The following is a 14705-nucleotide window of genomic DNA, read 5'->3' as shown; positions in this document are numbered from 1 at the left end:
TCTTATGCGTAGGCCTCTTTTGGTGGGTTTTAAAGGACTGATAATAATTTTTTCCCAATTAGTCTTCACAACTGCAAGTTTCTCCTTCAGCAGAGGCTGAACAATAAAGTTCTGCTACAGAGAATTCCACCCAGAGCTGCCCTCTTTCAAAATGACTGCCATCTCCCATTGTTCTCAATGAGCCTGAAGTCACCGGTTGTCCTCAGGTGGCCATTCTTAATAGCACTGGGCTCTATGCCTCCTAAAGGGTGTGGGGAAAACAATCTTTCCTGGTTTTACTCTCATCAGAACAAATGGCCAGTTTGAAAGAGGGCACTTCTTTGGGGGTTTCTCTGAAGGAGAAGTTTGATGCAGCAGCCTTTGCAGACAAGCTTTCAGTGATGAAAATGGCAAAAATGAGTCGACCCTTATTAATCCTATATTCTTCTTTCCAAAAATCTATCCATTGCACCGAATCTGCTCCAAAGGGATGACAGGAAAGAGGGGGAAACTGGTGTGTGTGTAGGACAATGTGGGGTGTCGTAGGGAGAGGGAGTTGGGCTGTGCGTGTGTACCCAGCCGAATACGGGGTGCAGATGGGAAACCGGTGGTTGTGCATGCTGTGGAAAGTAGAGGATAGGAGGGAGGAGGAGTTGAGGAAGCATGAGCAGGGGAGAATAGAGATGCCCGAGGCAGTGGGCATTTGGGGGAAGCAATGGTGGGAGCACTGAACTGGGTTCTGGAGAAGAGTTCAATAAGCTTGGGGAATGCGCTTATCCTTTTGTTGCCCTCCCTGGGGGTGACTGAATCCAGGGATGTTTTAGGGTGCAGTTGTGGGTGGAGGCCCTCTGCACTGGACTGCAACCCTTACGGAGTGTGGCGCTCATGACCACATACAACCCGAGACTGGGGCCTTCTCTGGGCTGAAATTTGGGGTGTGTGTGTGTGTGTGTGTATGGGGGGGCATCTGAACGCCTGTAACCAGGCTGTGCGTGGGTGGAAGAGCCTGGGCTGCAACCAGCAACCTCAGGCTAGGGAGAGGCCGCAGCGGCCCGGTCGGCTGCAGCCACCTCCTGCCCAGCTGCGACTCCGCCCGCGCGTGGCGGCGGCACCGGGAAGGCCAGGCAGAGGCAACACCACGCGGGCGGGCTTATTGCCGGGCCGCTCGGAACGCTGGGCCGGGGCGTTCGGGTTCCGGTGTCACCATGGCGACCGGCCGCGGCTGGATCCTGCAGCAGCACAGCCTGGGGCTGGCGTGGGCAGCGGCTGCTCCCCAGCGCCTGGCGCCGCCCGCCCGCCCCAGCCGGAGCTTCCTGTCCTCCGCGGCTCCTCCTCCGGGCCCGGACCGCGGCAGCTTCGCCCTCAGGTAACCCCCGGCTGAGCGGCACTCGGGTTCCCTCAGCACCGAAGTGGGCGCAGAGCCGAGTCAGGCGAGTCCCTCTACCTCCAGACGCCGCGTCTAATTGTGCTGCGGTGCCCATGCAGTCAGGCCTGCTCTCGATCTTCCCCCCTGGCCGAGGTTGCTCATGGGAGCGTTGACTCGGAACCCTAACGATGGCGTCCCCACTATTGCACTCGTGCCCGAAGTGCAAGGGGAAGGAGAGCTGCAAAGTCTGCTGCGAGTGGCAGCTTGTAGATCTACTTCACCTATGGGCAGAGCTTGGGAAAGTGTGGCCACTTCTTATTTCTCCCCAGACGGGTCCGTGCCACCCACTGTGGAGTGTGACCTGATCCCAGCCCCTGTTCCCAGGGTTTGTCCGCTGCACTCACTTGCTGCCTAGTTTGGACCCATTACTGCAACTGCATAGAAAAGTTTTAGGGAAGTAAGTGCATGGGAGGGACTCCCATAGGATGGTCAAAAGGAGAACAATGCCCTTCTTATTTCTCCTCCCAGTCATTGTGACACTGACTGTACTGCTTCAGAATCCTAGTAGGTCATGCATTGGTCTTGCTGCCCATGTTGTGCCTTGGGCCATTTTGAAACCAAAGCTTCATCAGGGGCTAGGACACCACAGGTCAATGAGCGATAGGCAGCAGTGGTTAATCAATCTTTAGTGAAAAAGCTTTTTAGAAAGGAATAAAGGAGGAAGCTAGAGCTGGTATTTTTGGGTCTGGTAGTCTAAGGTTTGTAAAACTAGTGAAGCAGAATTGCTGGATCTTGTGGTTTCATCATGAATCTCTCAATATATGCTGTTTTCTTAAACTCATAGCTCCTGGAGTCATGCAATTATGTGAAAAATTCTAGTTTCCAGACATAACTGGTCTGTAGAAAAGCTTGAAAACATGAACTTTAAAGACTCAAAAACAGAAGCAAATAAATCTCTTCCATAGTCCCCATCCAAAAGTAATTTTAAAAAATTTGATGATTTGGAAAGGCCTGACTTGTGATTTTTTGATCCCTGGGGGCTAGCAATACAAGTGAAGAAAGTGTACTGGCTGCGGCTGCTTACTGTTGAGAATTATTGTCTTTTTTCATGTTAGTCAAAACTATCTTGGTTGGTACCGGTATCTGCAATAATTGAGGACCCAATCCTACAAACACTCACATGCATAAATGGTTGCGGGACTGAGCCTTAATATTGCAAGTCTCATTGACTCATAGACTTTAAGGTCAGAAGGGACCATCGAGATGGTCTAATGAATACCTCCTGCACAAGTCAAGCCTCTTTTCTCATGTGTTCAAATCTTTCTGGATTATTCTCTCTCAAGGTATTTTTCATGTTTGTTCATTGCACAAAGATATTTTGTTTGTTTTTGGTTTGAAAGCTTGAGCAAAATTCCGTGAACTGTTTTTGGGTTATGGAAAATGAAACTCTCTTTTCTATTAAAGAAAATTGCTAAAACCACTCTTATAAATGCCTGTAGCAAAAATGGCAGAAGTTTGAAACTAGGCATGGATTTTGTACTCAAAGAAGATGTGCTTTTGTCTGTTTTGATTTAACAAAATATGGCTATTTGAAAATTTCATGCTGAGATTATGACATATTTATTTAAAGTCTTTCCTGTGGCACTAATTACTGCAGCATCTGAGTACTTCACAAACTTATTATTATTTTTTCCTTTCTCAAGGGAATATTGCAAAGATGATATCATTATCTATTTTGCAGATGGGGAAACTGAATCATAGAGGACCATAAGGGTATGTGACACTTCAGTTGTGAAAGTGATCTTGAATAAAATGTAGGGGGAATAAAGTGTCTTGAACCTTGTGTAGTTATTTACATCTCTGTAAAGTAGTAGTAAAAAGCTAACAAATCAAAATTATCCACTCCTACTGTCGGAGGTGTTTAATTTAGAAGGGGTGTAAAGGACTAAACAAGGTGAAAGGCCAAGCAGATTGCAAAAAAGATGTATTCACTTCACACAGAGAATATATTGTTATTCCTGATTTAAATATGTATTTGATGTAATTCTCTCCTTCCTACTTCCCATAATTGCAGCTTTCCATTACAGGCAAATGTAGGTCCAAGAAAGTTGTCCACATGGAAAGCCAAGGCAGTGTAATCAAACCATTTCTGAAGCAGGTTCAGGATGACTGCTGCTGGTCACATAAGTGTTGCTAAGGAACACCTCAGCTTCTATATGGTTGGGGCGCTATCTTAGATGGGACATTGTAGTCAAGAGGGCCGCCAGAAGAGGCATGTATAGTTTCATATTAAATTGTTGAGTAAGAAAGGGAGTAAAGTACATTCTAAGGTTATATATAAATAATATGAAGTGGGGAAGAGGCTGTGAGGTTATGTCCAATTAGTTTAATTAATTTATATTGGAAAAACAGAAGAGGATCTGGGTCAGGTAAGGGCATGGGGTAGGACTTCAAATTCCTCTGGCCCTGAAAGACCTTATTCCGGGCCTGGGTGGTGAGAACTTTGGATGGAATACCTCTAAGGGAAAACCCAGGGTGTTGTAGGAAGTGATACTGGTGATTTAGTAGGTGATACTTGAGAGAGAGTTGCCTTTGAACAAAAGGCTTCAGAATGGGTTACTTCAGGGAACGGCAGTCTTTGGCATGTGGCCCGCCAGGGTAAGCCCCCTGGCGGGCTGGGCCGGTTTGTTTACCTGCCGCATCTGCAGATTCGGCCAATCGCGGCTCCCACTGGCCCCAGCGGTTTGCCTCTCCAGGCCAATGGGGGCTGCGGGATGTACTGGCCGCTGCTTCCCACAGCCCCCATTGGCCTGGAGCGGCGAACCATGGCCAGTGGGAGCTGTGATCGGCCGAACTGCGGACGTGGCAGGTAAACGAACCTGGCGGGCCGTGTGCCAAAGGTTGCCGATCCCCGGGTTACTTGGTTGCTAGAGGTGCCATTCTTGGATGTGATATAAAACTGCAGTGTCTCCAGGATGCCAAGCCAGTTTAAATGCATAAATCCAGGTTCCGTGCTGCAGATATAAAGATAGTATGATGTAACTGTTGTACTGATGTAACTGTTGTACTGCATGAGACAGGAGCCTCAGGCAAGGCCAGTTCAAACAAATTTGGGGGCCCCCGCAAAACAAATAAGCACCAAAAAACAAATTCACCACCACACCCTGAGGAACTTTCAAAAAAGTAACTTGATAAAGGCCTTTGTCTGCCAGGCTCGAGATTTGATGAGTGACTTTCTCCCTCCACCTGTCCAGACTCGCGTGCCACACAAATTGCATTGGTTTGAGTCCCAGGAGTTGAAAAAGAAGAGAATACGTACTGTGTTCAGAACTTGCGCATGTGTTTGTGAGAGCTGGGGATATAGCAGATGGAGGTTTCCTGTTAAACAGAAGGTGTGGAAAACACTGCAAGTTTGGTAGAATTATTTGAACCAGCCATCGTCTCTGGTATCCTGCTGTGGACTTTGCAATCTTTTTTTGCTCAGTGTCGCTCTATTTTGTTTATTTCTTCCCTCCTCCTAAGATAAAAAGGGTCACTGTTATGGTTTGATGGCTAGCCTAACATTTGACTTTTGTTGTTGTTGTTGTAGAAGAGTTCACAACATTGTCTTGGCCATACTTGTAAATAATATTTTATTTGTACTAAGAAAATAAGAACAGCCATAGTGGGTCAGACTAAAGATCCATCTAGCCCAGTATCTTACCTTCCAACAGTGGCCAATGCCAGGTACCCCAGAGGGAATGAACAGAACAGGTAATCATTAAGTGATCCATCCTGTCGCCCATTCCCAGCTTCTGGTAAACGGAGGTTAGGGGCTAATAGCCTTTGATGGACCTATCCTCCATGAATTTATCTAGTTCTTTTTTTAATCCTGTTATAGTCTTGGCCTTCACAACATCCTCTGACAAAGAGTTCCACAGGTTGACTGTGCGTTGTGTGGAAAAAATACTTCCTTTTGTTTGTTTTAAACCTGCTGCCTATTAATTTCATTTGGTGACCCCTAGTTCTTATGTTCTGAGGAGTAAATAACACGTCCTTATTTACTTTCTCCACACCAGTCATTATTTTATAGACCTCGTATCCCCCCTTAGTCGTCTCTTTTCCAAGCTGAAAAGTCCCAGTCTTATTCATTTCTCCTCATACGGGAGCCGTTCCATACCCCTAATAATTTTTGTTGCCCTTTTTTGAACCTTTTCCAATTCCAATATATCTTTTTTGAGATGGGGTGACCACATCTCCACGCAGTATTCAAGATGTGGGCATACCATGGATTTATATAGAGGCAACATAATATTTTCTGTCTTATTATCTATCCCTTTCTTAATGATTCCCAACATTCTGTTCCCTTTTTTGACTGCCGCTGCACATTGGGTGGTTGTTTTCAGAGAACTATCCACAATGACTCCAAGATCTCTTTCTTGAGTGGTAGGGAACAGCCAATTTAGACCCCATTGTTTTATATGTATAGTTGGGATTATGTTTTCCATTGTGCATTACTTTGCATTTATCAACATTGAATTTCATCTGCCATTTTGTTGCCCAGTCACCCGGTTTTGAGAGATCCTTTTGTAGCTCTTCGCAGTCTGCCTGGGACTTAACTACCTTGAGCAATTTTGTATCCTCTGCAAATTTTGCCACCTTACTGTTTACCCCTTTTTCCAGATCATTTATGAATATATTGAATAAGACTGGGACCAGTACAGACCTCTGGGGGAACACCATTATTTACTTCTCTCCATTCTGAAAATTGAACATTTATTCCTACCCTTTGTTTCCTATCTTTTAACCAGTTACCAATCCATCAGAGAACCTTCCCTCTTATCCCATGACAGCTTACTTTGCTTAAGAGTCTTTGGTGAGGGACCTTGTCAAAGGCTTTCTGAAAATCTAATTACACTATATTCACTGGATCCCCCTTGTCCACAGGCTTGACCCCCTCAAAGAATTCTAGTAGATTGGTGAGGCATGATTTCCCTTTACAAAAACGGTGTTGACTCTTCCCCAACAAATTATGTTCATCTATGTGTCTGACAATTTTGTTCTTTACTATAGTTTCACCCAGTTTGGCCGATACTGAAGTCAGGCTTACCGGCCTGTAATTGCTGAGATCACCTCTGGAGCCCTTTTAAAAAATTGGTGTCACATTTGCTATCCTCCAGTCATTTGGTACAGAAGCTGGTTTAAATGATAGGTTACAGACTACAGTTAATAGTTCTGCAATTTCACATTTTAGTTCCTTCAGAACTCTTGGGTCAATACCATCTGGTCCTAGTGACTTATTGCTGTTTAATTCATCAATTTGTTCCAAAACCTCCTCTAATGATACCTCAATCTGGGACAGTTCCTCAGATCTGTCACCTAAAAAGAATGGCTCAGGTTTGGGAATCTCCCTCGCATCCTCAGCCGTGAAGACCGATGCAAAGAATTCATTTAGTTTCTCTGCAATGGCCTTATCGTCCTTGAGTGCTCCTTTAGCATCTCGATCGTCCAGTGGCCCCACTGGTTGTTGAGCAGGCTTCCTGCTTCTGATATACTTACAATTTTTTTTTGCTATTACTTTTTGAGCCTTTGGCTAGCTGTTCTTGAAATTTGTTTTTGGTCTTTCTAAGGAGTTGAGTACTTAATGTTGTTACATTCCTAAATAGCTAAGAGGCATAGTGGAGGCAAAAAATCCAGAAGGGAGAATAGGGGAGACTACATATGCCAAAGCCCTGGAAGTAAATTCTAGTAGTCAGAAAAAGTGAGCTTCTCACTTCCTGCATCACTGCTTATGACATTTCAGCTGGTAAGAGTGAAAGAATGACAGCAGGGGCAAATGTGTGTGACAATTGTCAAGTATGCTTAATGTTAAACAAGACTTAAAGTCAATGGCACTTCTTAAAAAAAAACAAACTGCCAAAACTGCACTGAACTTGTTATGCAGCAGTAAAGTTGCGCAGTTAAAGTTACGAAGTTTGGACGTGTAAATCGTAACTGGATAAAATGCTATTAAATTATTTATTTCTTCGGTATTGTTTTTCTCAAAGTGCTGTTTGCTGTGATATTTGGGACAAGCTTTCTCCTTTCTGTTTGGCCTGATTCATTCAGCAATGACAGAGTCCAGTGTGTTTGACATCAGAGGCCATCTCCATGAAATTTTTCACAAACGATAGATTGTGGCATTACTGAATGAACTGTACAGGAAAAGAATGGGAAAGAGAAATCTGAGTGAACAGAAGCTTAACTGGTATTTACCAATGGAAGTATGGGAAACAAAGGAAAAGATATGTGAGTTAAACAAGATTTCCCATAATAATTGCTAACAGACATGCTGCGACCCATTCCTTCCCCATTTCCAATGAAGGTAAACTCCAAACATCGAATACTGGAATCTCCAAAATTAATATCTAGTCCCGTATCCAACATTCACATTCTGTGACATTTATAAAATTGAGGTTTGCCAAGTTCAACCAGGTGCATGATTGCTAAGATAAGGAAGGAGGGAATAGCTTAGGTGGGGACAGGAGAAAGGCGAAGCATGGGCCACCTGTGTTCTGTTTTATACCCTCAGTCCAATGTTCAGGCATGTCCGGGGTGGGCATTGCTGAGTCCCTAGGCAAGGTTGAGCAATTCCCCTGGTGTGGCCTTATGCAGGTGAGTCATTGAATTGTAGCTCCCTTGCAGGACAATGGCTGTTAATGGTTGTTTGACACCCACCCGGGTGTTGGTTACTTTCCTTGGCATTATCTCTGGAGAGCTCTGGGCACTTCCCAAACCCACAGCATATTTGTGGGCACGTCTACACTGGCAGAAAGAAAAGGAGTACTTGTGGCACCTTAGAGACTAACCAATTTATTTGAGCATGAGCTTTCGTGTAACACTGGCAGAGTTACAGCGCTGGCAGTTACAGCGCCGCTCAGAGAGCGCTGAAGGGGAACCGCTGTTGTGTGTTCACACTGTCAGCTGCCTGTGCAATAGCGTGTTCACACTCGTGGCACTTGCAGCAGTATTCAGAGCGCAGCTATCCCACAGAGCTCCTTTTTCTCTTCTGCCACTAAGACTTGTGGGAAGGCAGAGGGGGTTGCGGGGCATTCTGGGTCCTGTTCCAATGCCCCGTGAAACATTGCTTCGCTTCCCAGCAATCCCTGTGCTTCCATCCGCATTTGGTGCCATCTTTCAACGGTTTGTGTACTGTGCGCCGCGCCTCTCATGGATCCTGAACTGAATGGATCCTGAACTGCTAACCAGTATGCTCCTCGCTCTGACCAACACATCATGAGTGGCAGTGGAGTTATTCCTTAAACTACAAAGTCAAGAAGAGTGCAACATTGATCTCGCCACGCGTAGTAGCTATGACACGAGATTGCTTGTGGCATTCATGGAGGTGCTGACCAGAGTAGAACCCCGCTTTTGGGCTTGGGAAACAAGCACTGAGTGGTGGGATCACATCGTGATGCACGTCTGGGGTAACAAGCAGAGGCTGCAAAACTTTTGGATGAGGAAAGCCACATTCATGGGGCTGTGTGATGAGCTTGCTCCAGCCCTCCAGCGCAAGGACACGAGAATGAGAGCTTCCCTGTCGTTGGAGAAGTGCGTGGCGATTGCACTGTGGAAGCTGGCTACTCAAGACTGCTACCGATCGGTCGCTAACCAGTTCGGAATGGAAAAGTTGACCATTGGGCTTGTGTTGACGGAAGTGTGCAGGGCCATTAATCGCATTCTGCTCCGAAAGACCGTGACTCTGGGCAACGTGTGTGGCACTGTAGATGGCTTTGCACAAATGGGCTTCCCTAACTGCGGAGGGGCGATAGATAGCACGCGTATTCCAATTCTGGCATCAGACCACCTAGCCACCGCGTACATTAATCGCAAGGGGTATTTCTCAATGTTTCTCCAGGCGCTTGTGGATCACCGTGGTCGTTTCACAGACATTAACGTTGGCTGGTTCGAAAAGGTGCATGATGCATTTTTCGGAACACTTGCCTGTTCAGGAAGCTGCAAGCAGGGACTTTCTTCCCGGACCAGAAGATCACCATAGGGAAAGTCTAAATACCCATTGTGATCCTGGGAGACCCCGCCTACCCCTTAATGCTGTGGCTTATGAAGCCATACAAGGAGCAACTTGACAGCAACAAGGAGTGGTTCAACAACAGGCTGAGTAAGTGCAAAATGACTGCTAAGTGTGCTTTTGGCCATTTAAAAGCCCGTTGGTGCTGCCTCTATGGGAAGCTGGACCTGGCTGATGACAATATTCCTATGCTTACAGCTGCGTGATGTACGCTCCGTAATATTTGTGAAGGGAAGGGTGAAAGCTTCACTCAGGGCTGGATCGCAGAGGCTCAGCGCCTGGAGGCTGCATATGAACAGCCTGAGACCAGGGCTATTAGAGGAGCGCAGAGCGGGGCCATAAGGATCAGGGATGCTTTGAGGCAGGAATTTGAAGCTGAAAGCAAGTAATATTTGGGATTGCAGTGCTTGTAATGCTAGGAGGTGATTGGTGCACATGGTGCAATAAATGGTTTAACATAATTTTATGTTGCTTTGCAGTGCTCTTTTTGCTTTCAATTAATAGAATAAAGATTGCTTTCAAACAACCACAATTCTTTTATTAAAAGACAACAACCAGGGTAGAGTCAAACAAAAAAAACCCATCAGCAGTGAGGGGGATGAGGGAAGGGAAGGTCCCAGGCAGCTAAAGGTTTGTATATGTCCAGGGATCATATCCAGCCTTCTCCTTTGGAGTACAATATAGCGGGTGCTGTGCTTCAGCAGGACCAAACTGCAGAGGGACGCGTGTTGAGTGCAGTGGGTACTGCGAGTCCACAGGGCTGGACTGTGATGGGGCAGGAGTGGAATGCAGCGGGTACAGACTGGAGCCAGGAAGTTGATAAGGGTGTGTTGGCAGTGTCTGAGGAGCGCATGGGAAAGAGTTTTGTTACAGTGGCTGCAGGGGAGGGTGGGCGCAGAGCTGCTCGGTTTGAAGAGCTACTTGTGATGTTCCCCTCTGGTGTTGTCTGGACTAGTGATCTGCTAGGCCACTCCAATCCTTGTCTCTTGGAGCCAGCCTTACCCTGCTCTGCTGTGAGAACCCCCACTCCTGGGCTGTTCACGCACAGCCTCTGGTACGTAAGCTGCTCCCAGCTACTTGCAAGTGAATGACACTAGCCAATATCTCCGGTCCCAGAAACAACCCTAGGAACCTCCATCTTACAGTGTCCCATTATGCCCACTGGACGCTGCAAGCTTATATAAGTTCGTCAGTTTAACAAAGAAATTGATATGTACCAGGCTTGTTATCCCAAGGGGAGTCTCTGACACGCTTCAAACCAAACACACTGCTTCAGGTAGAATAAACAAACAGATTTATTAGCTATAAAGATAGATTTTAAGTGATTATAAGTCAAAGCATAACAAGTCAGATTTGATCAAATGAAATAAAAGCAAAACGCATTCTAAGCTGATCTTAACACTTTCAATGTCCTTACAAACAAATGCTTCTCACCACAGGCTGGCTGGTTACTTTTCAGTCAGGCGCTCTCTTTTGATCAGCGCTTCAATCGCTTGGTGGTGTCTGTAGATGTAGGTGGAAGAAGAGCGCATGGCAAAATGTCTCTCTCTTTTATCATGTCCTTTATTTCCTCTTGGCTTTTCCCCCCAACCCCCTTCAGAGTCAGGTGAGCATTACCTCATCGCAGTCCCAAACTGCCCAAAGGAAGGGGGTGACTCCCTTGAGGGTCTAACACAGGGGTTTCAAACTGGGGGTTGGGACCCCTCAGGGGGTCGTGAGATTATTACATGGGGAGGGTCATGAGCTGTAAACCTCCACCCCAAACCCTGCTTTACCTCCAGCATTTATAATGGTGTTAAATATATTAAAAATTGTTTTTAATTTATAAGGGGGGGTCGCACTCAGAGGCTTGTTATGTGAAAAGGGTCACCAGTACAAAAGTTTGAGAGCCACTGGTCTAACAGAAAAGGAGTACTTGTGGCACCTTAGAGACTAACCAATTTATTTGAGCATGAGCTTTCGTGAGCTACAGCTCACTTCATCAGATGAAGTGAGCTGTAGCGCACGAAAGCTCATGCTCAAATAAATTGGTTAGTCTCTAAGGTGCCACAAGTACTCCTTTTCTTTTTGCGAATACAGACTAACACGGCTGTTACTCTGAAAACTGGTCTAACAGATTCATTTGTTGCTGCCTAAGCCAGCGTCCACTGTTCCTGTGAGGCTGGGCTGGATTTGTCCCATCCATGCCTGACGAGGAGTGAACTGCCTCTCTGTTCTTGGAGAGTTTTTGCATGGGCTTTCTTTAAGCCCTGAGGATACATTTTCAGCCTCATAACTATATATGTGAAATTGTAACCTTACTATAACATTAAGAAAAGGAGTACTTGTGGCACCTTAGAGACTAACCAATTTATTTGAGCATAAGCTTTCGTGAGCTGCAGCTCACTTCATCGGATGCATGTAGCTCACGAAAGCTTATGCTCAAATAAATTGGTTAGTCTCTAAGGTGCCACAAGTACTCCTTTTCTTTTTGTGAATACAGACTAACACGGCTGTTACTCTGAAAACTATAACATTACTGTAACAATTATTATAACATCACTATAACAACAATGCTCAGTGTATTATGAGCCTTCCGAAGATACCCAACATGACAAACTTTGCATTGGATACCACACAATCATTTAATAATGATAACATGGGGGTGTAAGGGTTCCCCCGAGGTACAGAACGTCACACTAGTATTGCCTGGAGCATGTCTCCTTGGCGCTCCATAACCTTTAGCTGCTCTGTGGCTTAATTCTGGCGTGCCACTTTCTCCTTTCAGTCCCTCTTCTCGCTGTCCCAACACTCCTTCAGTTCCTGTTTCTTGGTGGCAGAGTGCATCATAACCTCACGCAGAAAATCCTCGTTAGTTCTTCTGGCCGCTTTCTAATTCTGTGCAGCCGTTCAGCTGCCGGTAACAAAGAGGGAGGCTGAGCTCCCAAGGTCATTTTTGTGAAGTTTAAATGCAACATTTTACAGAAGCAGCATTGTTTGCAACATAGACAACACTGATTCAGTGATTTAAAACACAGCCAGTATTCATACACCTGACACTAACTGGCTGACCCCAGGCAAGCACACATGAGCCACAAGACCCCCAAAATGGTGAGTAGCCGCAGGGGCAGGGTAAATCTCTCTTCCCGGATCCTGCTGTACACTGGGCACGTGGCTCTTTGGGAGAACCAGCATGGTAGGGGGGGCCTGATAATCATTCCTGTCCTCACACTTTCCACAGGATGTGATCATTATGGCAGCACTGTGGCGCGGAAAGTTACCATTAATGGGGCAAGAAACAAAGCAGCTGTGATGAAGAATCTGTGGCAGCGGATTGTCCAGTACCTCCACGAGAGTTTCCTTGAGATCTCTGAGGGAGATTCCTTTGAAGTGAGGTAGTCAATCAACAGCCTGTTCCAATGCTCAGACTAGGCATGCAGTGAGAGACAAGCCTGCTTTCTGCAACCCTCCTGCCCCCAACAACTCGCTTCAGCAGTTCGCAAAATCAGATCCACTTACCAGGGGCCTCCTCTCCCGTTTGCGCTTCACCAAACTCCGACAGCTGTGACTGGCTAACCTCTTCTGGCTGCATGCATCTCTGGCCTCCGAGTCATCCTCTGTCTCAGGGTCTCCCTCCCCCTCCTCGTCCAAGATTTCCTCCTCCTGGCTCAGTCCACTCTCAACTGGCATGTAAGCCACCGAACTATCCACAGTGGTCTTTGCAGTGGAGGTGGGGTCGCCGCCGAATATTGCATCCAGCTCTTTGTAGAACTGGCAGTTCGTGGGTGCAGCGCCGGAGCGGCTGTTTGCCTCCTGCACCTTGTGGTAGGCATTCCACAGCTCCTTCACTTTGACCGTGCACTGCAGTGTGTCCTGGTCATGGCCCCTTTCTGTCATGCATCATGAAATCTGTCTGTAGGTATCCTCTCCCCAAATGCTGATGAGGAGCAGCTCGGCATTGCTCCAAGCGGGGGATCACCTGGTTCATGGAGCAGGCATGGCCACCTGGAAAAACGCACTGAGACGACTGCATGCATCACCGAGCAAACAGGAAAGGGGGCCAGGGCTGGGCGTACATGTGAGACTCTGTCCCTCTTACTTGCTATCTTTGTGTACCTGGCGTGGAGGGGCAGAATCCCGGGATGTTTCTGGGGCAGGCCCAGCTCTTGCACTGTGTCAGGGTTGGGTGCAGCCTCACCACTGGGCAGGGGAAAGGGCAGGGAGGGACTACAGGGCAATCTCCCACCTCCGTGCAGCCAGTGGCCTGTGTTCCCTACTGCCATGCTGGAGCCTCCACATTTATTGATTGATTGATTTCTATATTTATTCCCTTCTGTGCCAGGTGTGGACAGGCAGGCTCAGCAAGGCAGGATCCAAGCTTGGGGGGATCCAGGTGTGGGTTGAGAGGATTCTGTGTGGGGCAGTCTGGGGGTGGGCAGCTCAGTGGGGGATCCGGGTGCAGGGGGGATCTGGATGCACAGGGGCTTGCTGAGGGGTTCTGCATGCAACAGTAATGGGACTCTGCAGAGGGGTCCAGGTGAAGGTGGTTGGGGCTCAGCATTGGGGGTATGGGTGTGGGGGATAGAGCTTGGCAGGGGTGTATGGGTGCGAGGGACTCAGTGGGGAGGTCCAGGTGCAGCTGGTTGGAACTTGGTGGGGTGTAGATCTGGCTGCGGGTAGCTTTTGGGGTGGTGCAGGGGGAGTGGGGCTCATTGGCGGGAGGGGTTATGAGTGCGGGAGGGTGAGGCTTGGTGGGAGGATCTGGGTATAAGGGGGTCTGGATGCAAGGGTTTGGGTGGATGGGGGAGAAGCTCGCTGTACAGGGTCCCTCCCCCTGCAGCTGAGGAGCGATGGGTACAGTAAGTGGGGAGAGAGGGGGAGGACAGAGGGGGAGTTTGCAGAACTTCCTTCAGCCAGGGGAGAAATCTGGGGGTGGGTCTGACCCGGCCCTGGATGCAGTGCAAGGGAAGAGGAAGTCCCATCCTCCCCAGCCCATCTGGGACAAGCAGCTGAGCCCGGTACAGGGTAGGAGCCACCAGCTGGGTCTTCCCCAGTCCCTCCTCCTGGCCCACAGTTTTACCTCTCTGCTGGCTGCCCTGGGCCCCCGAAACATACTGGGGAGGGTTGCATCACCGCTCTTGTGACTTCCTTTTGCTTCTCTGTGAGAGAGTCATTTTTCTGTGGGGAAGCAAAGAAATCTACAGGGAACATAAATTCTATGCATGTGCAGTGGTGCATAATTCCCCCATGTATAATTTATATACCTTCTGTGATTGCAGTGTGGGGGTTTGTCAGGTTTCATTTTTCTGGAGTGGGGTTCAGCTTCCAAAGGTT

At 47.4% G+C, this 14705-nt stretch overlaps 1 protein-coding gene across 5 annotated transcripts in view; it reads left to right on the top strand.

The window, feature by feature from the left end:
• The first annotated feature begins 948 nt into the window (after positions 1-948).
• Positions 949-14705, top strand: part of FBXO15 (F-box protein 15) — a 52048-nt gene continuing 38291 nt past the window's right edge. The window contains exons 1-2 of one of the 5 annotated variants that reach the window (XM_084621931.1): positions 1313-1345; positions 3049-3118. Coding sequence is in view for 3 of the 5 variants with exons in the window: in XM_084621929.1 (XP_084478055.1) it covers positions 1185-1345 (161 nt within the window). In the remaining 2 variants the exon portion in view is untranslated. Of the gene's footprint in view, positions 1346-3048; positions 3119-11942; positions 13197-14705 lie in introns of those variants that run through there. The other 4 variants (XM_084621929.1, XM_084621928.1, XM_084621932.1 and 1 more) reach the window with 4 other exon arrangements.

The sequence above is a fragment of the Lepidochelys olivacea genome (genome assembly GCF_965140295.1).
Source record: "Lepidochelys olivacea isolate rLepOli2 genome assembly, chromosome: 2".
Taxonomy (NCBI): Eukaryota; Metazoa; Chordata; order Testudines; family Cheloniidae; genus Lepidochelys; species Lepidochelys olivacea.
Note: the sequence above shows the minus strand (reverse complement) of the source record. Positions and strands in the feature narration are given on the sequence as shown.